This window comes from Micropterus dolomieu, linkage group LG01, assembly GCF_021292245.1.
Source record: "Micropterus dolomieu isolate WLL.071019.BEF.003 ecotype Adirondacks linkage group LG01, ASM2129224v1, whole genome shotgun sequence".
NCBI classification, from domain to species: Eukaryota; Metazoa; Chordata; class Actinopteri; order Centrarchiformes; family Centrarchidae; genus Micropterus; species Micropterus dolomieu.
In genome coordinates, this window is record NC_060150.1 from 39,973,154 (window position 1) to 39,988,315 (window position 15,162).

Here is a 15,162-nt window from a genome sequence, read left to right on the forward strand (position 1 = left end):
CGTAAATCATGACCATTTAAATAACAACAACAAAAACCCCCGAAAATGGTCATAGAGAGCCGAGGTGAGACACCCTCTCCCCAACATACCCCTAAACACAAACACACCCAAAGTCCCCATATAACCACAGAACAAAGGAGACAGCAGTGTTTCCCACAGTAACCAAAGGTTCTCCACTATAGCGTTGAACAACCCGGAGACTACGCGGAACAAACAGGAGAGAGAGAGAGAGAGTTAGTTAGTTAACAGTAAGCAGCAACCACGTTATATTGAACTGAATAGTATTGCGAGTTTTTTCCAGACATTTTACGCAGTCCAGAGTTTCTTAACAAAAAGTACTGCGGAGTAAGACAAGACTAAATATACGACCAAAAAGCAATTAAAGCAATTCACGTCCTATAAACTCAGCAGATTGAACCACAACACTAAAGTCACAGGCTGTACACTCTACAAATTAGCTGATACAAGCTAAAACACTACTTACTGGGGTCATAATAGTGGTGGTGTTGTACTGGACTACATTATATTAAAATTAGTTTTTGCCCTCCCATTTATAAAAGTGAGGGAAGCAAAATATCAGAAGCACATTTTAATATAATGTAGTCCAGTTCAACACCACTGCAAACTACAGGCTCAATGATAAAATAAAGTTAAATGAATACTTCTATTACTTACTCTTACAAGGTGGAAGATTTATTGTGGGTTAATGGAGGTGGAGAGATGAGGAGAAGTTAGATGGCAGGAACAGAGTGGCAATGGTGGAAAGGCAAAAGCTGGAAAGACTGTTGAGGGTGTGTGGCGTGGGCAGGCTGGAGTTACCTTGGGCATTATCTGGCAGACAAGGGAATATGAGATGAGGGATGATACTCAAGCAAATGGGAAAGACAGTTAGTTACAGGCTAAACTAAAGATAACTAGAAACTACAGTGTACTACAATAAACCTGTAGGGTCATGAGACAACAATCTGGCACTGAATATGTGATTAGCGAGGTTGAAAAACTGCCTGGCTGTCAAATATCAACTACAGTAAACTCGGACTGCTTTCTAAGACATCTCATTGGTAATTCCTTTGCCACTCCTTCCTCAGATGATATAAAGACGGAGTGACGAGGTCTGAACATCACCTCCTTCACTTCTGCTCCCAGACTGACTGGTGTGAGACATTCAAGCCTGTAAGTGCTCTACTCTTCTGTATTCTTAAATCATGCTTTACTGTGCAAGAGTAGATTAATTTTCAGGATTTAACTAAACTTTAAATAATTGCAGTTAAATTTTAACAAATACACAGCTGAATCATTTTGCTAGAACACAACCCATTCCTCCTATGAATGAATATCTGCTATTCACAGACGGGTCACTGTGTTCAATCCGATGTGTTTGAGAGAGTAAGAGAGAGAGGGAGCAGGAGCAGGGCAAAGATGGGCTGCGATTCCACAATAATATCATATATTACCTATTTTAAATAGGCCAGTAAAATGAAAATCAATAGGTGGCCCTGACGGACCACCGTCACCACGGTTGAGTATGCGCTGTGAGTGTCATGCCGAACGACCCTGTCCCTTTGGCGTTGCGGTCAGATTGCATCTTTGGTACCCCCGAGATTAACAGATTACTGATGGAGCACAAGAGAAATGTTAAAAACATGTGGTGTCAATGTATTTGGGGGATTTTAGCCTGCTGTTTGCATGTTCATTTCAGAATCATGAGCAAAAACTACTTGTCCAAAAACAATGAGCTCCACAAGGGAGACTACCTGATATCCAACAACAAGCAGTGGAAGGCTATCTTCCAGGTGAGTAAACCTGATATTTTGCATTCCAGAGTTCTTTTAATTATTTTTTAAGTGTTTTACCTTTTTGAAAGAGGTTAATTTTTTTGGAAACATTTTTGATAACAGCCAAATGTCTCTGTTTGTTCCTGCAGGATGATGGTAACTTTGTCATCTATGGCTGGAAGCCTGTATGGGCTTCTGACACTTACGGATCAGATGTTTCCCGCCTGTGCATGCAGGATGACTGCAACCTGGTCATGTACAACAAGAATAACCAACCCAGGTGGCAGACAAACTCACATGTTGGTGGTGACAACCCCTGCCGTCTTCACCTGAGCGATGACGGCAAACTGCGGGTGTACAAGGGCTCTGACGAACTTTGGAGCTCTGCTATGAACCACGGCATTAAATGATGACAAGTCTTTTAAAATTGAATGCAATGAAAGTTCAAGTCATCTTTGGATGTCAGAGTGAATTACAGTAAACCTGCCTGCTGTGTAATCTGGAATCAAATAAAAGCCAATTTAATAGTATGTGTTTTTCCTCTTATTGTACTGTAAAAACATTTTCAGTCAGTATTTAGTTGAAACCAGAACTTTTTGACATCTAATTTGCCATATAGCCTATAAAATGATGTGTGAAGTAGAAATGTATAATTTTAATTAGAACAGCATTTAGGCTATAATACAGTTACAACAAAACAAGGCTAAAATCAAACTGCAGTTCTTCATGTGAATCAACTACAAGGCTAAAACAAGACACCTACTGTATATCAAATGAAGCTAGGTAGCTACTGCTTGCACTAGCTAAAGCTAAATATACTTTTCCCCCAGGCACTCTCTAGTTTGGCTAAATGGTTAACTAGCCTAGCTTAGCACAGTATAGTAGCAACTGCCATTAAGATTTTTACAGTGTGAGTGGAAGAGGAGTAGCTAAGCAAAGTGTTTAAAGAAATTTTGTCAAAAGTTAAAAGTGAAGGACTCTCCTAGTCAGTAAAGGATCAAAAGTGTAACTCTCTCTTGTATATCAATATTTTGATAGTAAAAATGTTTGTGGAAACACTTTGATGTATAATTTGTTTGTGAAAACTGATAACTGGGAGACAGAAATCAGTTTCAAAATTGTATTTTGTGTCTTAAAACCCACATGTTCAAAAAAAACCAAACATGTAATTTCAAAGTTATATGAAGTTTCTAAATGTAGGTATGTGAGACTAACTATGTGCAGAGGTGGTAAAGTGACTTTAGTGATTTTATGCTTAAATATAGCTCTTACTCTTAGCTCCTTAACAAACAATATGAACTTAGAAACTTTCTGATAAACAAAGATACTTTTTAAACAGAAAAACTGTTTTGGCAGAGCCTCCGTTAGACATTTTAGCTGACCGGATTGCTGGAAAGGGTTTGGTGAGTTTCTCTTCGGGTCAGAAGTTTAGTGTCGGTGTTGCTGCTGTAGAGACAGACATTCATTTATTCTTTATGCAAAAGAAACATACAGTAACATACATAGGTGTTCTTCTTCTCGTCATTTGAACTAACATGTACACCGAGCAGATTAGAAAATTTAACTAAATTTGTTTGCTTATCAAATTTATAATCAAGTCTTTGCTGTGCAATTTAGGCTACTTACTGTATCTGCAGCATATTTACATTTTTACAGCCAGACCCAGACGTACACAGTGGAAATGTTTTACCTGCCTCTGCAGTGTGCCTGCTTTATCTGAATACACTGATCTCCCACCATCTCACTGTTATAAACACTCATGTTCATCTCTCAGCAGGTCATCCAAGGAAGGCTCTTTACAGTTTTCAAACTAACTTCAAATTATAAAGTGATTTTTCAATGGTTAAATAATATATTCATTGTTACGTACTGTTTGATTTGTATTGGGTTGAATCAGTCAGCTTGTAAATTAACTGCTTTATCAAATAAAGAATTGCTGACACTCTGATAGACTAATGGACTTGAGAATGAAGGTTAATACTCTGCATGCATCTAGAAGTAGCGTAACAATCTATGGATGTTTGAAGAGTATGGACATTTCTGGTGTTCAGAATCAGAATCACTTTTAATGGCCAGGTATGTGTACACATAAGAGGAATATGACTCCATTCTTACATATATTAGCTCTCAGTGTACATACAGAACAAGCATAAACAAACAGGACAACAAGCTAAACGAGAACACACAAACTGCAGTGTACATTACACACATACACATAAACAAAACAACTATATTTGTAGAGACAATAGTGTAATGGAGCAGAGTGCAAAGGATGCTGGAATAAATAAATATTTATAGAGACAGGTAATATAATGTACATGAGGTAGGAGGATATGAATCGTGTTAGACAGACTGAGGCACTGGGTGGGGATCTCTGGTACTGCCCTAGAATGGTTTTCATCCTACCTGTCAAATAGGAAGTTTTGCGTGTCTGTAAACAACTATGTCTCTTCGTTCTGTCCAGTTAAATATGGTGTGCCTCAGGGGTCGGTCTTAGGACCCATTTTGTTTTCCTTGTATCAGCTTCCCCTTCGACATATTATCCATAAACATGGTATTTGTTTTCATATTTATGCTGATGACACACAAATATACTTGCCCGTCAGATCCACAGACCCTGGAAGGCTGAGTTCACTTACCGACTGCCTTTGTGAAGTTAAAAAATGGATGTCAAATAATTTCCTCCAGCTGAACTCAGACAAAACTGAAATCTTGGTCATCGGGTCCCAGCAGATGGCAAATCAAATACTGCCATCTGCTGGTTCCCTAGTAAATCACATTAAGCCTATGGCAAAGAACCTTGGTGTTTGGTTTGATAGTAATTTAAATTTCGAGCAGCACACCACAAAACTTGTTCAATCATGTTTTTATCAACTTAGATCGAATTTTTGCTATATTTCTATGTTAACTTTTAAGGACACCGAGACCATTTTACACGCCTTCATCCCATCACGCCTGGATTATTGCAACAGCCTTTTCACCTGTTTAACCCAAAAATCTATTGATCAACTCCAGACTGTCCAGAACTCAGCTGCCAGGCTTTTAACCAGAACAAAGAAATATGACCACATCACTCCTATTTTAGCTTCATTACACTGGCTCCCAGTATGTTTTAGAATTGACTTTAAAATTTTACTTTTAAAGCTCTTCATGGCCTCTCGCCTTGTTATATTTCTGACCTTTTAGTCCCATACGCACCAGCACGTACCTTGAGATCCTCGGGCAGAGGTCTGTTGTCTGTTCCAGAGTCTCGACTGAAAACTAAAGGGGAGTTTGCTGTCAGGGCCCCGAGGCTCTGGAACAGCCTGCCCGAGGAAATCAGGTCGGCTGAGTCAGTGAACTCTTTTAAAACATAATTTTATAGGAGAGCCTTTCCCGATCTTATTTGACCTTTTATTTTATTCTATTTTACTTATTTTATATTTATCTTAAACGTGTATTTTAGTCTTTTCAATGTTTTCTTGCTTTTATCTTGTATTGTATTATTGTCTTTTGGGTATTATTGTCTTTACACTTGTTAAAGCACTTTGTAACTTGTTTTTGAAAAGTGCTATACAAATAAAGATTATTATTATTTTTATACTGTCAAGCGTCACCGTGAGGCTCAGAGTTGATTTAGTTTTATCTTTTAACAGTGATGTAGTGTTCACTAGTGCTTTATTTTTCTTGCAGCATATTATACAGTGCAAATGCAGTGACATGCTCTTCAGTCAGTTCATGATGAAAGTAATAATGAATAATAATTCAAATGGGTTTCACAAATATTTCATTATTACGGCATAAATAATTTATCAGTAATTTGAAAATGGTTTCTTTTTGACTTTGGATTGGATTGTCGCTCGTTTGTATATAGCTTTTGGCCAAATGAACGCATGTAAATGCAACAGACTAGTACATTATTAGTAATAATATTAATCGAGTTTCGTTGTTTAGTGACAAGACTAGTTTAGCTAACACAGTAATGCACTTCAGTGTTCATGATCATCATCTTGAGTCCCTGATATCTAAATATTTAACGAAGCAATAATTCAGCAGGACAAAGCCAAAAGAGAATACCAGTACCTGTACCATTTTATGAACTATCAGATTAACAAAAGCATTTTTAACTTCCTCCATTTTTAGACAAAAGTCAAATTTCACATTGAGCAAATGTTAAAAAATAAAGTAGAAGGACAAGCTGCCTGAAAGAAATTCAGAGATGCACTTTAAAATTCAAAACGTCGCTCCAGACGTGATTTAAATTACAGAAGGACCAGTGAGTTCACATAAAAAAGTTTTGCCATAATCATTACAGTGTGTAGGGGGTGAAAATGACCCACATAATGTATGTGTCTGGATGGGATTTAAATCACTGACTAGTGCAGGTAACGTTTAAGTGCAGGTAACGTTTAAATCGTTAAATCACAAGTAAACTTAATCCGAATGGGGCTTTACACAAATTTATTTATATTAAAAAAATAATTAACACATGTAGATGTTTTGTAGCCTCTCATCTAAAGTTGCTACATAATCAGTCATATGTTTTGCCAGTGTTAACAGACGGGTTGAGAGATCATATTTACAGGATCTTCTACTCAATCTGGTTCCATATCTAGCAATTTTAACTTCTTGGCACTTAGGTTAAAAGGAATATGCTGGTCAGTTGAGTTAAGGCAGTCATTAGTTGTACAGCGTGGTACCCATACTTTAATTATCAGGTAATCAATAAGCTTGAAAGTCTCAGATGTCTGAACAGCTGGAAAATGTGTGTGATTACATAAGCCACTGATTTAATCACAAATATCACGTTGCAATCTGCAGTTATTGGTCTCATGCCCGGTTATATAAGCCACTGTGTTAGTTAGCTGGTGAATTTTGGGTCTTGTCACTCTGGTTTCCACCTGCTGTTCCAAGGCAGTAAACAATCATGCGGAATTTGAGAATGTGAGTGGTGTGAGATGCTAAGACTCCCCGTGGCTAGGTGGTCCTTTAGTGCCACATCTGGATATTAAACAACAGAAAACGTATGGCAGTTGTGGCTTTTAACAGTGCATGGCTTTTGTGTGAGAACAACATGTAAACAGGAGTGCACTAGTTGCACACACCTCATTACACAGGAAATGTGTCAAACTCATCTTCAACAGTAAACACTTCTTGTTGTTATTGCATTTTTGTTTACACCTCTTTCTGTGCTTGAGTGTGAGTGCATGGAGATAATACACTCGGCGTCAGACTGTCTCTTTTTAGTGCTGCTTACAGTGTGCAAATGAAAACATCACACGTTGCCTAAATGCAGTACGTCTAATGCTGGAGTGTGAAGAATGCTGTCTGCATGACTGTCCTCCGGCCTGCAGAGACAGGGGCTCTCACTCACACTGCTTCTCCTCGCCTCAGTTCTCTCCCTTATTATCTATCATCCAGCTTTACTCGTGTCTGAAAATGGCCACCTTACCAAAACACACACAGTGGGGAATCTGTGCTGTAGCGCAGCCACCAGCATCTGTTTGAGCAGCACAAGCCCTGCACAGCAGTGGGTGGGGCACAATTTAAAAGGTTGTGGGCTAGTGAACCAGCAATTTGACTTTCACAGCTGGGGATATTTTTGTCTGTAGTGGTAATGTTCACCTTCAGGTAGAATTGCTGGAGTTAAAGGGGCGGCTGTGGCTCAGGTGGTAGAGCGGTCAGCCACTTATCAGAAAGTCGGTTGTTCAATCCCCAGCTCCCACATTCTTTATGTCAATGGATCCTTCATTGATTATCAAATTTCTTGTTGTGTTGGTCAACTAATCAGTTAATTGACCAATTGTTTTAGCTCTAATTTCTGGAAAATTATTTAATTGTTTGTAGTTGTATGTTTTGGCAGACCATGGATATATTTAGAGAGCTGGATGTGGCAGCACCCCTCAGCCTTTGCCGGTAATTTGTCCTGCAGTGGAAAAAAAAAACCTGTAGCCCAAAAAACATTTTCACCATAGACCACCATTATAAGAGACGTCTGCAAAACTGTTGACAGGACACCTCCAACTGCACACAAGGCCAATTAATTCTCTTTTAGATTTTTTCATCCATGAAGGTTATATGTTTGTAAAACTTTCCGAGACCCTAGAAATGCAATTTTTATTTGCGTCATCCCAATGTAAAGCCTAACCAGCTGAAATAAGTGGGTGGGGCCACTTTTGGTATCCAGATGTACGAGCACACAGGTGATCTGATACACATTTCCGCCAATGGTTTCACACTATTCCACTGATCTACAGGTGGCAGAGAATGTGGCAATATGCCAGTAAAAGGCGGGGCTAAAGAAGGCTGCTAGAAAGTAAACATGGCGAGAGACGCTAAGTGGAAACTTTCTTTGTTTACAAGAAAACTCCATAGGGGACCTTTAACTTTGACGGATGAATTATAAAATTGTTTCAGGGAATGTGTCTTGTTCAGTTAGTTACTAGTGGGACGCCTTGCCTTCCTCGCAGTGAGAGGTGCTGGCTACTTTATAATGGCAGAATCTCAAAAGCAGTATTTCCGAACACTCTCTTTGAGATGAGTTTTATTACTGAAGCTGCACTGTTACTTCAAACTTTTATCTCTGTACCAACTTACTTATTCAGCTAGATAAAACAGGAAATATGGCCCCAACAGCAGCATAAAACAACTGTCTCCCCCACCAGCCTCTGTGTGCTTTCCTGTAGAAAACATGTTTAATAGTGCGATTACGTAATACCACTGTGTGTGTTCATATCTACTGTTTATTTGTGCGTCCTCCACAGCATGCGTGATGAATGGATCTCCCTTTTTGTTATTAACAGTGCGGCTCATTAAAATCCCCTCACAGGCTGACAATGAAAGCATTCTTTTGCCTAAATAAACCCCAAAGACCTGGACAGGAGAGGGTGCCCAGGAGTAGGGAAACGAGTGCAAAGCAATCAAGAAGATTTACTAGAGAGTTTCAGCGTTGGGTCAGACTGTTCCAGCCCTAATAAAGTTAAACAATTTAGATGAATTATGTGCGCAACAAAAAGCGACATAACACCAGTGGGCATTGCAATTATTAAAGCCGCTGGCTCATTTCAACCCACACAGCTGGTATGTTACACACGGGATGCTTCATTTCCAATCTTGTTTAGGTTACAGAGTCAACGAGCTAATGGAGAAACACTTCCTCAGCGCAGTCGGCTCTCTTATTAGCCTCATAGCTTATCCAACCTAGTGTAACCAATTCATTTGTAATGGAAGATAATTAAGGCTCGATCATCTAGAAGATAAACATAGATACTATTTTGGCACAGATAGAAGCACTCATCTGGCCTATTAACATGCCCCGCGTGCCAATTATGTCCAGCTTCCTTGTGAAATGTTAATCAATGGTAGTAAGTCATTTGTGGATGAGAACTAATTTTCTCCCTTTAATAAGGGGAAATCGAAGTGTGATGAAACTTCTGACATTTTCAGAGGAGAAGAAAGTCTGCCTACAAAAAAAGGATTGCAGGAAAATGAGAAAAATGTAAAGAAGGGTTTTCAACAATGAGAACAAGTAGAAAGAGTGTGAAGACTGAGACATCAAGCCAGAGGCAGGCTGGGAATACGAGTGTGGGCATTGCGATCCCATCAAAGTGTTTTTAAATTAAGAAGAATTTTGTGAATCTTCTTCTGGGGAAAAGAACAGAAAGCTGCTGCACCTGAAGTCCTGGTCTTTAAGAGAAGCACGGAAAGTCGTTGCAGGAGGAGTGGATAATGAGGACTAGAATTGAGAGGATACAGGGTCAGAGGAAAAGGAACATTGGAGGAGGGGCAATAAGTAATGTGAAGTAAGAACTAGCACATGGAGGTAAAAAAAAAGATGGGGAAAATAGGAGCGTAGAAGAGGGAAATCTACAACATTGTCACTTCTCCTCGCATGAACCCGGAGGAAGGAAAAGTAGAACAAAGTAGGCAGTCTGGGAGCTGGAGGGCTTTCTGCCTGCGGGCAAGATGGAGGAGAAAAGCGGGGGCGAGATGCATCAGAGGGGGAGAATGTGGTTTGTTGTATATGTGTGTGTGTCAAAAGGCCAATCCCCGCAGGGCTGTGATGAACAAGACGAGGAGCGGTAATCAGGGCACAATGGAGATGCAGCGTAATTAGCTCAGCCTGCAAGATGAGCCTCACGGAGAGTCCGATTGGCCTGTGAGTGGCCCTGAAGTATGTGCACACACAGACTCGCTGACAGTTATTGCAAAGAGTGTGCAATGATGATGATCACTATACTGCATGATTGCATTTGGATCCATGTACTTGTGTGGCTTGCAGTGTTGGTGTGTTCTCCAAGTTCTGCATGTGTGTTTACCCCCTGTTAGGCCTCATGGTGTGTGTGTGTGTGGGGGGGGGGACCTGCCCTTCTCTTTGCCAAGTGCATCTACTCCCTCTCCTCGCATCTTAGGAGCATTTGGTCCTTCAGAACATTATTTGGTTCTCTCTCTTTCTTCTTTTCTTCTCTGGTGCAGAATAGGACACCAAAGACTCTTTCATTATTGCCGGACATCTATTCATAGCTTCGTAGCTTGTGTCAGTCATTTTTGTTTAATCATATTTTGACACTAAAACTGAGACATTTCATTAGATAAGTTAGACTGTCATTGTTTGACTAAAAATAGATAAAAACATTCCTACACTGTGGAACTGGGCAGTATGACCAAAAATCAATACAAGATCATTTTAGGGTTGCATCAACTTTTTCAACCCCTCAAATACGGTTAAGGAGTACCGATCCAAAGTTTTAAATCTATAAAACTCACTGTGTGGAAGTCATTGTGATCATTTTTATGTAAGGTAACATGAGGACAGGGCTTGTGGTGGCACTAAAAACTGACTAAATATAACTTATAGTGGAAACGCTGAATTTTAGAATGACATTGATCAAAAAAGTGTATTTAATGTGGATTGGTCTTCATCCCCAGTCCTGATCGGGTGGATAAGATTGGCGCATCTTTGTTTTTACATATGGGTATATCAAACAACAGTGAGAAATCCATATTTTAAAACTTGACTAAGATTATGTTTTAAATAATATATGACAAACTGTTTAAAGGGACTGTAATTTATATTTTTAGAAATAAATAAACAATGTATCAAATGTAAAAACAACGTGACAATGAGAAAGGGGTCACTCTGATGAGTGATGAACCTACAGACGTATCGCCTGGCTTTACAAGCTTTATAGTGAGTTTCAGTCCGGCCCACAAGTTTACTGTTTTGTTTCACAATCTCATAGTGTCGTTTTCGAAGACACTGTACACTACCGCTCAGCAGCAAACAGTAGACAGACACAGTTAGCAATTGCTGGTTCATATAGTGGAGCATTTAGCAGCTAAACCAGATGTTTCCCTTTAGGAGTTGGTGGAGAACAAAACAGAGCTAAAAGAGAGTGAATATTAGAGTTACATTTGTTCGCGGCCAGAAACACCAGATAAATAATAATCTTGCCCTGAAACTGCTGGATGGGTAAATAAGTAACTGTTTGTTAACGAGTTTCTGCTGCCCACAAGTGGCCAAAGGAAATCAGTTATCGCAGGTTTATGCATTACTTCCTATGATATTGCATAATGACGTTTTCTGTATGAAGATGTAGAACAAGGAAGAGATGAAGTGGAACATGCTTCTGGAAGTCAACTGGGTTGGTTGATTTTATAGTAAACACTCAAAAGCAAAATTAGGTCGGTCAATTGGTAAATCTCTGGTTGAGAGTAAGATGGACTTGAAGATTGACTAGCATTTTGGTGCGGCATTGGCAGTACTCTAGGGGTACCAGAGGCAGCTGAGATGATATATGTTCATGTATGTTCCAACCTTCATATGGTCATGGGCTTTGGATAGTGGCTGAAAGAATGAGTGCGCGGATCACAAGCTGTCTGGGCTCACCCTTTGGGACAGTGTTAGGAGTTTCAATATTTATGTTGACAGGATGTGGTCTGCGCACCTGATTAGGTTACCCTCTGGATGCCTCACTATGTAGGTATTCTGGGCATGTCCAATTTGGAGGAGACCCCGGGGCAGACCCAGAACCTTCTTGAGGGATTTCATACCCCATCTGTCCTGGGGATGCCTCAGGATCCCTGCCTAGCCTGCTTTCACCACCTGGACATTTGCAAAATGGATAGATGGATGGATGGATACATTCCCAGTTTATTGTGCAGGTTTATTAGAATATACAGTTGGAAAAAGTGTACAGCAACTACTGTAGCTTATTAATAATAAACACTTTGATACATTACATTTTTTAAAGTAAGTTAGTTTTAGAATCTTGTAATGTGTTAGGGACATCTTAATCAGGTACATTCACACAAACACACACACACACACACACACACACACACACACACACACACACACTCTCACTCACAAACAGATCGTTGCCCCAGAAACGTCAGTCTGAGCCAGTGTTTGTGGCTGCAGTGTTACTGAAAAGAGGAGTTGTTTAGAAAGGTGGACTCTCGAGGAGTTTAGCCTCCCTGACATGTTTGCCTCTCCTGGAGCCGACACGCTGTGTTATTGTGATCCATTGTATTCCTCACACTAACCTCGTTTGATCTCTTTTAAGCTGAACTTCCTCTGTTTACCTCAAGAGCTCGGTCCGATTCTGTGGATCACACTTTTTGGGGAACTTGGTAAGTGGCTGGCACCGATCAAAGTGTTGATATTATTAATGAATAATTGATTACTTTGTGCCATGACACCACATCCTGTAACCTTGCCAGTCTGCGCTCTTTGCGCCAGATAAATGAGCAGACTAACCTGAAAGAAAGGTGTTAAATTGTGCGATCCTTATCCAACTCCCCCCCCTCAGAAAACAGAACCTTTTGTCCCTGAGCATTACGTCTCTTATTTTGTCATTCCAGACACATGAGCACTCATCACTGGATGTGATTGCAGGATGAATGGAAGCTCATTTGGTGCAGACAGACTAATGATGGTGCTAGATCGTGCTCCCCACTGAGGTGAAGTATAGAAGATGAAAAGTCTTAAAACCTGCGCTCTCAGCAGGTAAAAGACTCGGCCTGTTGGGAAGTGCTTGAGATGAGGAAGCACACCACTGAGCCTAACCTGATTTAAGAACTTAATGGCTGCGCCTGAACAACACCTCACTGAGCATAATTTCATAAAGCTCAAATTGGGTTTTATCGACAATGATTAATGTGCATAACAATGCCTCAGAGTGCATGGAAATGATAGATTTAGTATTATCATGTATTTACTTCTTATTTAAATGCCACTGCAGTTGCTGTGTGTATTGCTCTTTGGCATCTAACAAATCCCAAATTGATATGAAGGTTCATTTTGTTGCCTGGCTCAACATAAATGAGTAGATTAAGTTTTGGATTTACTCATAATTACTAATAATGAAAACGGACTACGTGCTGTACCAGAGCCTGTATAGATAGGTCAAGTATTTGTAAAAAGTTTTAAAACCTATTGCATTCAGGCAAAGGTAATGATTTCTCCCTTCCTCCTCCCTTCATCAAGTTCATTACGTCTTTCCTGCAACTTCTGCATGTTGCTGTTCAGTCATCATAAATGAAACACTGACCAGGGATATAAGACTTGCGTTGCTGTCAAACACAGGTCTCAACCCCCCCCCCCCCACACACACACACACACACACACGAGCCAGAGAGAGATTAAGACAGGACACACCTGCAGAGTGAGTGAGTATTATAATGTATTTGGTCAGCAACAGAGTGGGACTTCATCTCTGTTCACTGAACATTTGTGTCTGTTCAGTACATGAAAGAAAATACAGCAGAAGTTCAACAAAAAGCTCCTGTAGAATACCTGCCCAGCAACACATGGCAAACAGACACAGGTAGTGACTAGCTGGTAAACATAGTGGCGCATTTAGCAGCTAAAGAGCCAGAAACAGTGTTGCTGTAACTGATCCTAAATAAGCAGTTGTTTGATTTTGGGTTACCATTTGAGTATTAATCTACACAAATTAGGTAGGAAACCCACACTTTAACCATATAAATTTAAGTATTTTGGTCTTATCAGTTTACTATCACTTTAAGCCACGCACTGACATTTTTAAACTTTACCCACAACATTAACACATTTAGCCCATTAAATACATTTCTACACCCAAACAGACAAAGATCCAAACGAGAGTCCATGTGAGCTTACCGATAGCCCGTCACAATCAAAAAGTCCCAGTTCCTCACAGTGGATGCATTTGTACTTCTGCCGTCCTCTCAGTCCGTCGCACACTAGCCAAATGACTGATGTGCGTATTTGTACTCCGCTGATTGAACTGGGCGTGAGCTTCTGATTGCCCCACTTCAATTCACCTGGTCAAGCGTGCGCCAGGGCGATCACAGTCACGTGCGGGCTGCTGTGCAGTGCGGGGCGGCGCGCAGGTGAGACGGCATGCAGGAGGAGGAAATGAGACTGGGAGGGTTGTCGGTTTGTCGGTTGGTAGACCGGACTGTGAATGGACAGAAGATGGCAGAGGGAAGTGACGGATCAGGAAGTGAATTAGGAATGGAAACAGGCGGCAGCAGAAATGGAAAATGGAAAATTGTGGAAAAGGGAAATAGCAAACGAAAACGGGGGAAAAAGAGTAAGCAAAATGAGAGTTCTCACTCAGAGGAAACCGATAATGAACAACATCTAGCTTCAACAGAAGGTAGAAATGAAGAGTACAAAGTAATGATTAAAATGACTCAAGAGGGAGCCTCATTCGGCAAGTGGAACCCGGTTCATTTAACAAAAGCTATAAACAAGTTGGTTGGCAATGTGAAAAGTGCACGAGTAATGAGAAATGGAGCACTGATGGTTTTTTGCAGGGACACTGATCAGCAAGGGAAGGCTGTTCGGCTTAACAAAATTGAAGGTAAACGAGTGCAAGGATCATTGATCAACAATAATACAAAGAAGGTTCGAGGAGTCATTTCGGGAATACCCACAAATATGTCAGTAGAACAAGTCAAGGAAAATGTGGAAGGAGCACGGGTAGCCGAGGCAAAACGCTTGAAAACAACACGTAATGGTGAAAGATGTGACAGCTTGTCTGTTATGATTGTTTTTGATGAGGAAAGTCTACCATCTAAGGTATATATAGGTTATATGTGCTACGATGTCAAACATTATGTTCCCCCACCTCTGAGGTGCTTTAAGTGTCAAAAATATGGACATGCAGCAGCTGTATGTAAGGGCAAACAAAGGTGTGAAAGATGCGGTGGTGAACATGAGTACGGGAAATGTGTAAATGGAGCTAAGCTAAAATGCTGTAACTGTGGAGGAGAACACAGCTCGGCCTACAGGGGATGTGAGGCTAGTAAGAGAGCTATAGAAATACAGAGAATTAAAACATCAGAAGGGATAACATACGCTGAAGCAACCAAGAGAGTAGGTTGGCAACCAGACAGACCAAACAATAAACAAGCT

The 15,162-nt window shown here is 40.3% G+C and overlaps 1 protein-coding gene across 1 annotated transcript; it reads left to right on the forward strand.

Annotated features, from left to right (window-relative positions):
- Positions 1-1,134: 1,134 nt before the first annotated feature.
- On the forward strand, positions 1,135-2,305 carry LOC123974764 (mannose-specific lectin-like). Its single transcript, XM_046055652.1, has 3 exons — positions 1,135-1,173; positions 1,700-1,793; positions 1,925-2,305. Exons 2-3 carry the CDS (start codon positions 1,704-1,706, stop codon positions 2,183-2,185), a joined length of 351 nt encoding a protein of 116 aa, XP_045911608.1. The 5' UTR covers positions 1,135-1,173; positions 1,700-1,703; the 3' UTR covers positions 2,186-2,305.
- The last annotated feature ends 12,857 nt before the right edge of the window (positions 2,306-15,162 follow it).

Excerpts from the sequence above, each read along its gene's own strand:
- LOC123974764 (XM_046055652.1), top strand. The coding sequence starts at position 1,704 with ATGAGCAAAAACTACTTGTCCAAAAACAATGAGCTCCACAAGGGAGAC. Across the intron at positions 1,794-1,924 it reads AGTGGAAGGCTATCTTCCAG|GATGATGGTAACTTTGTCAT; the intron begins GTGAGTAAACCT and ends TTGTTCCTGCAG.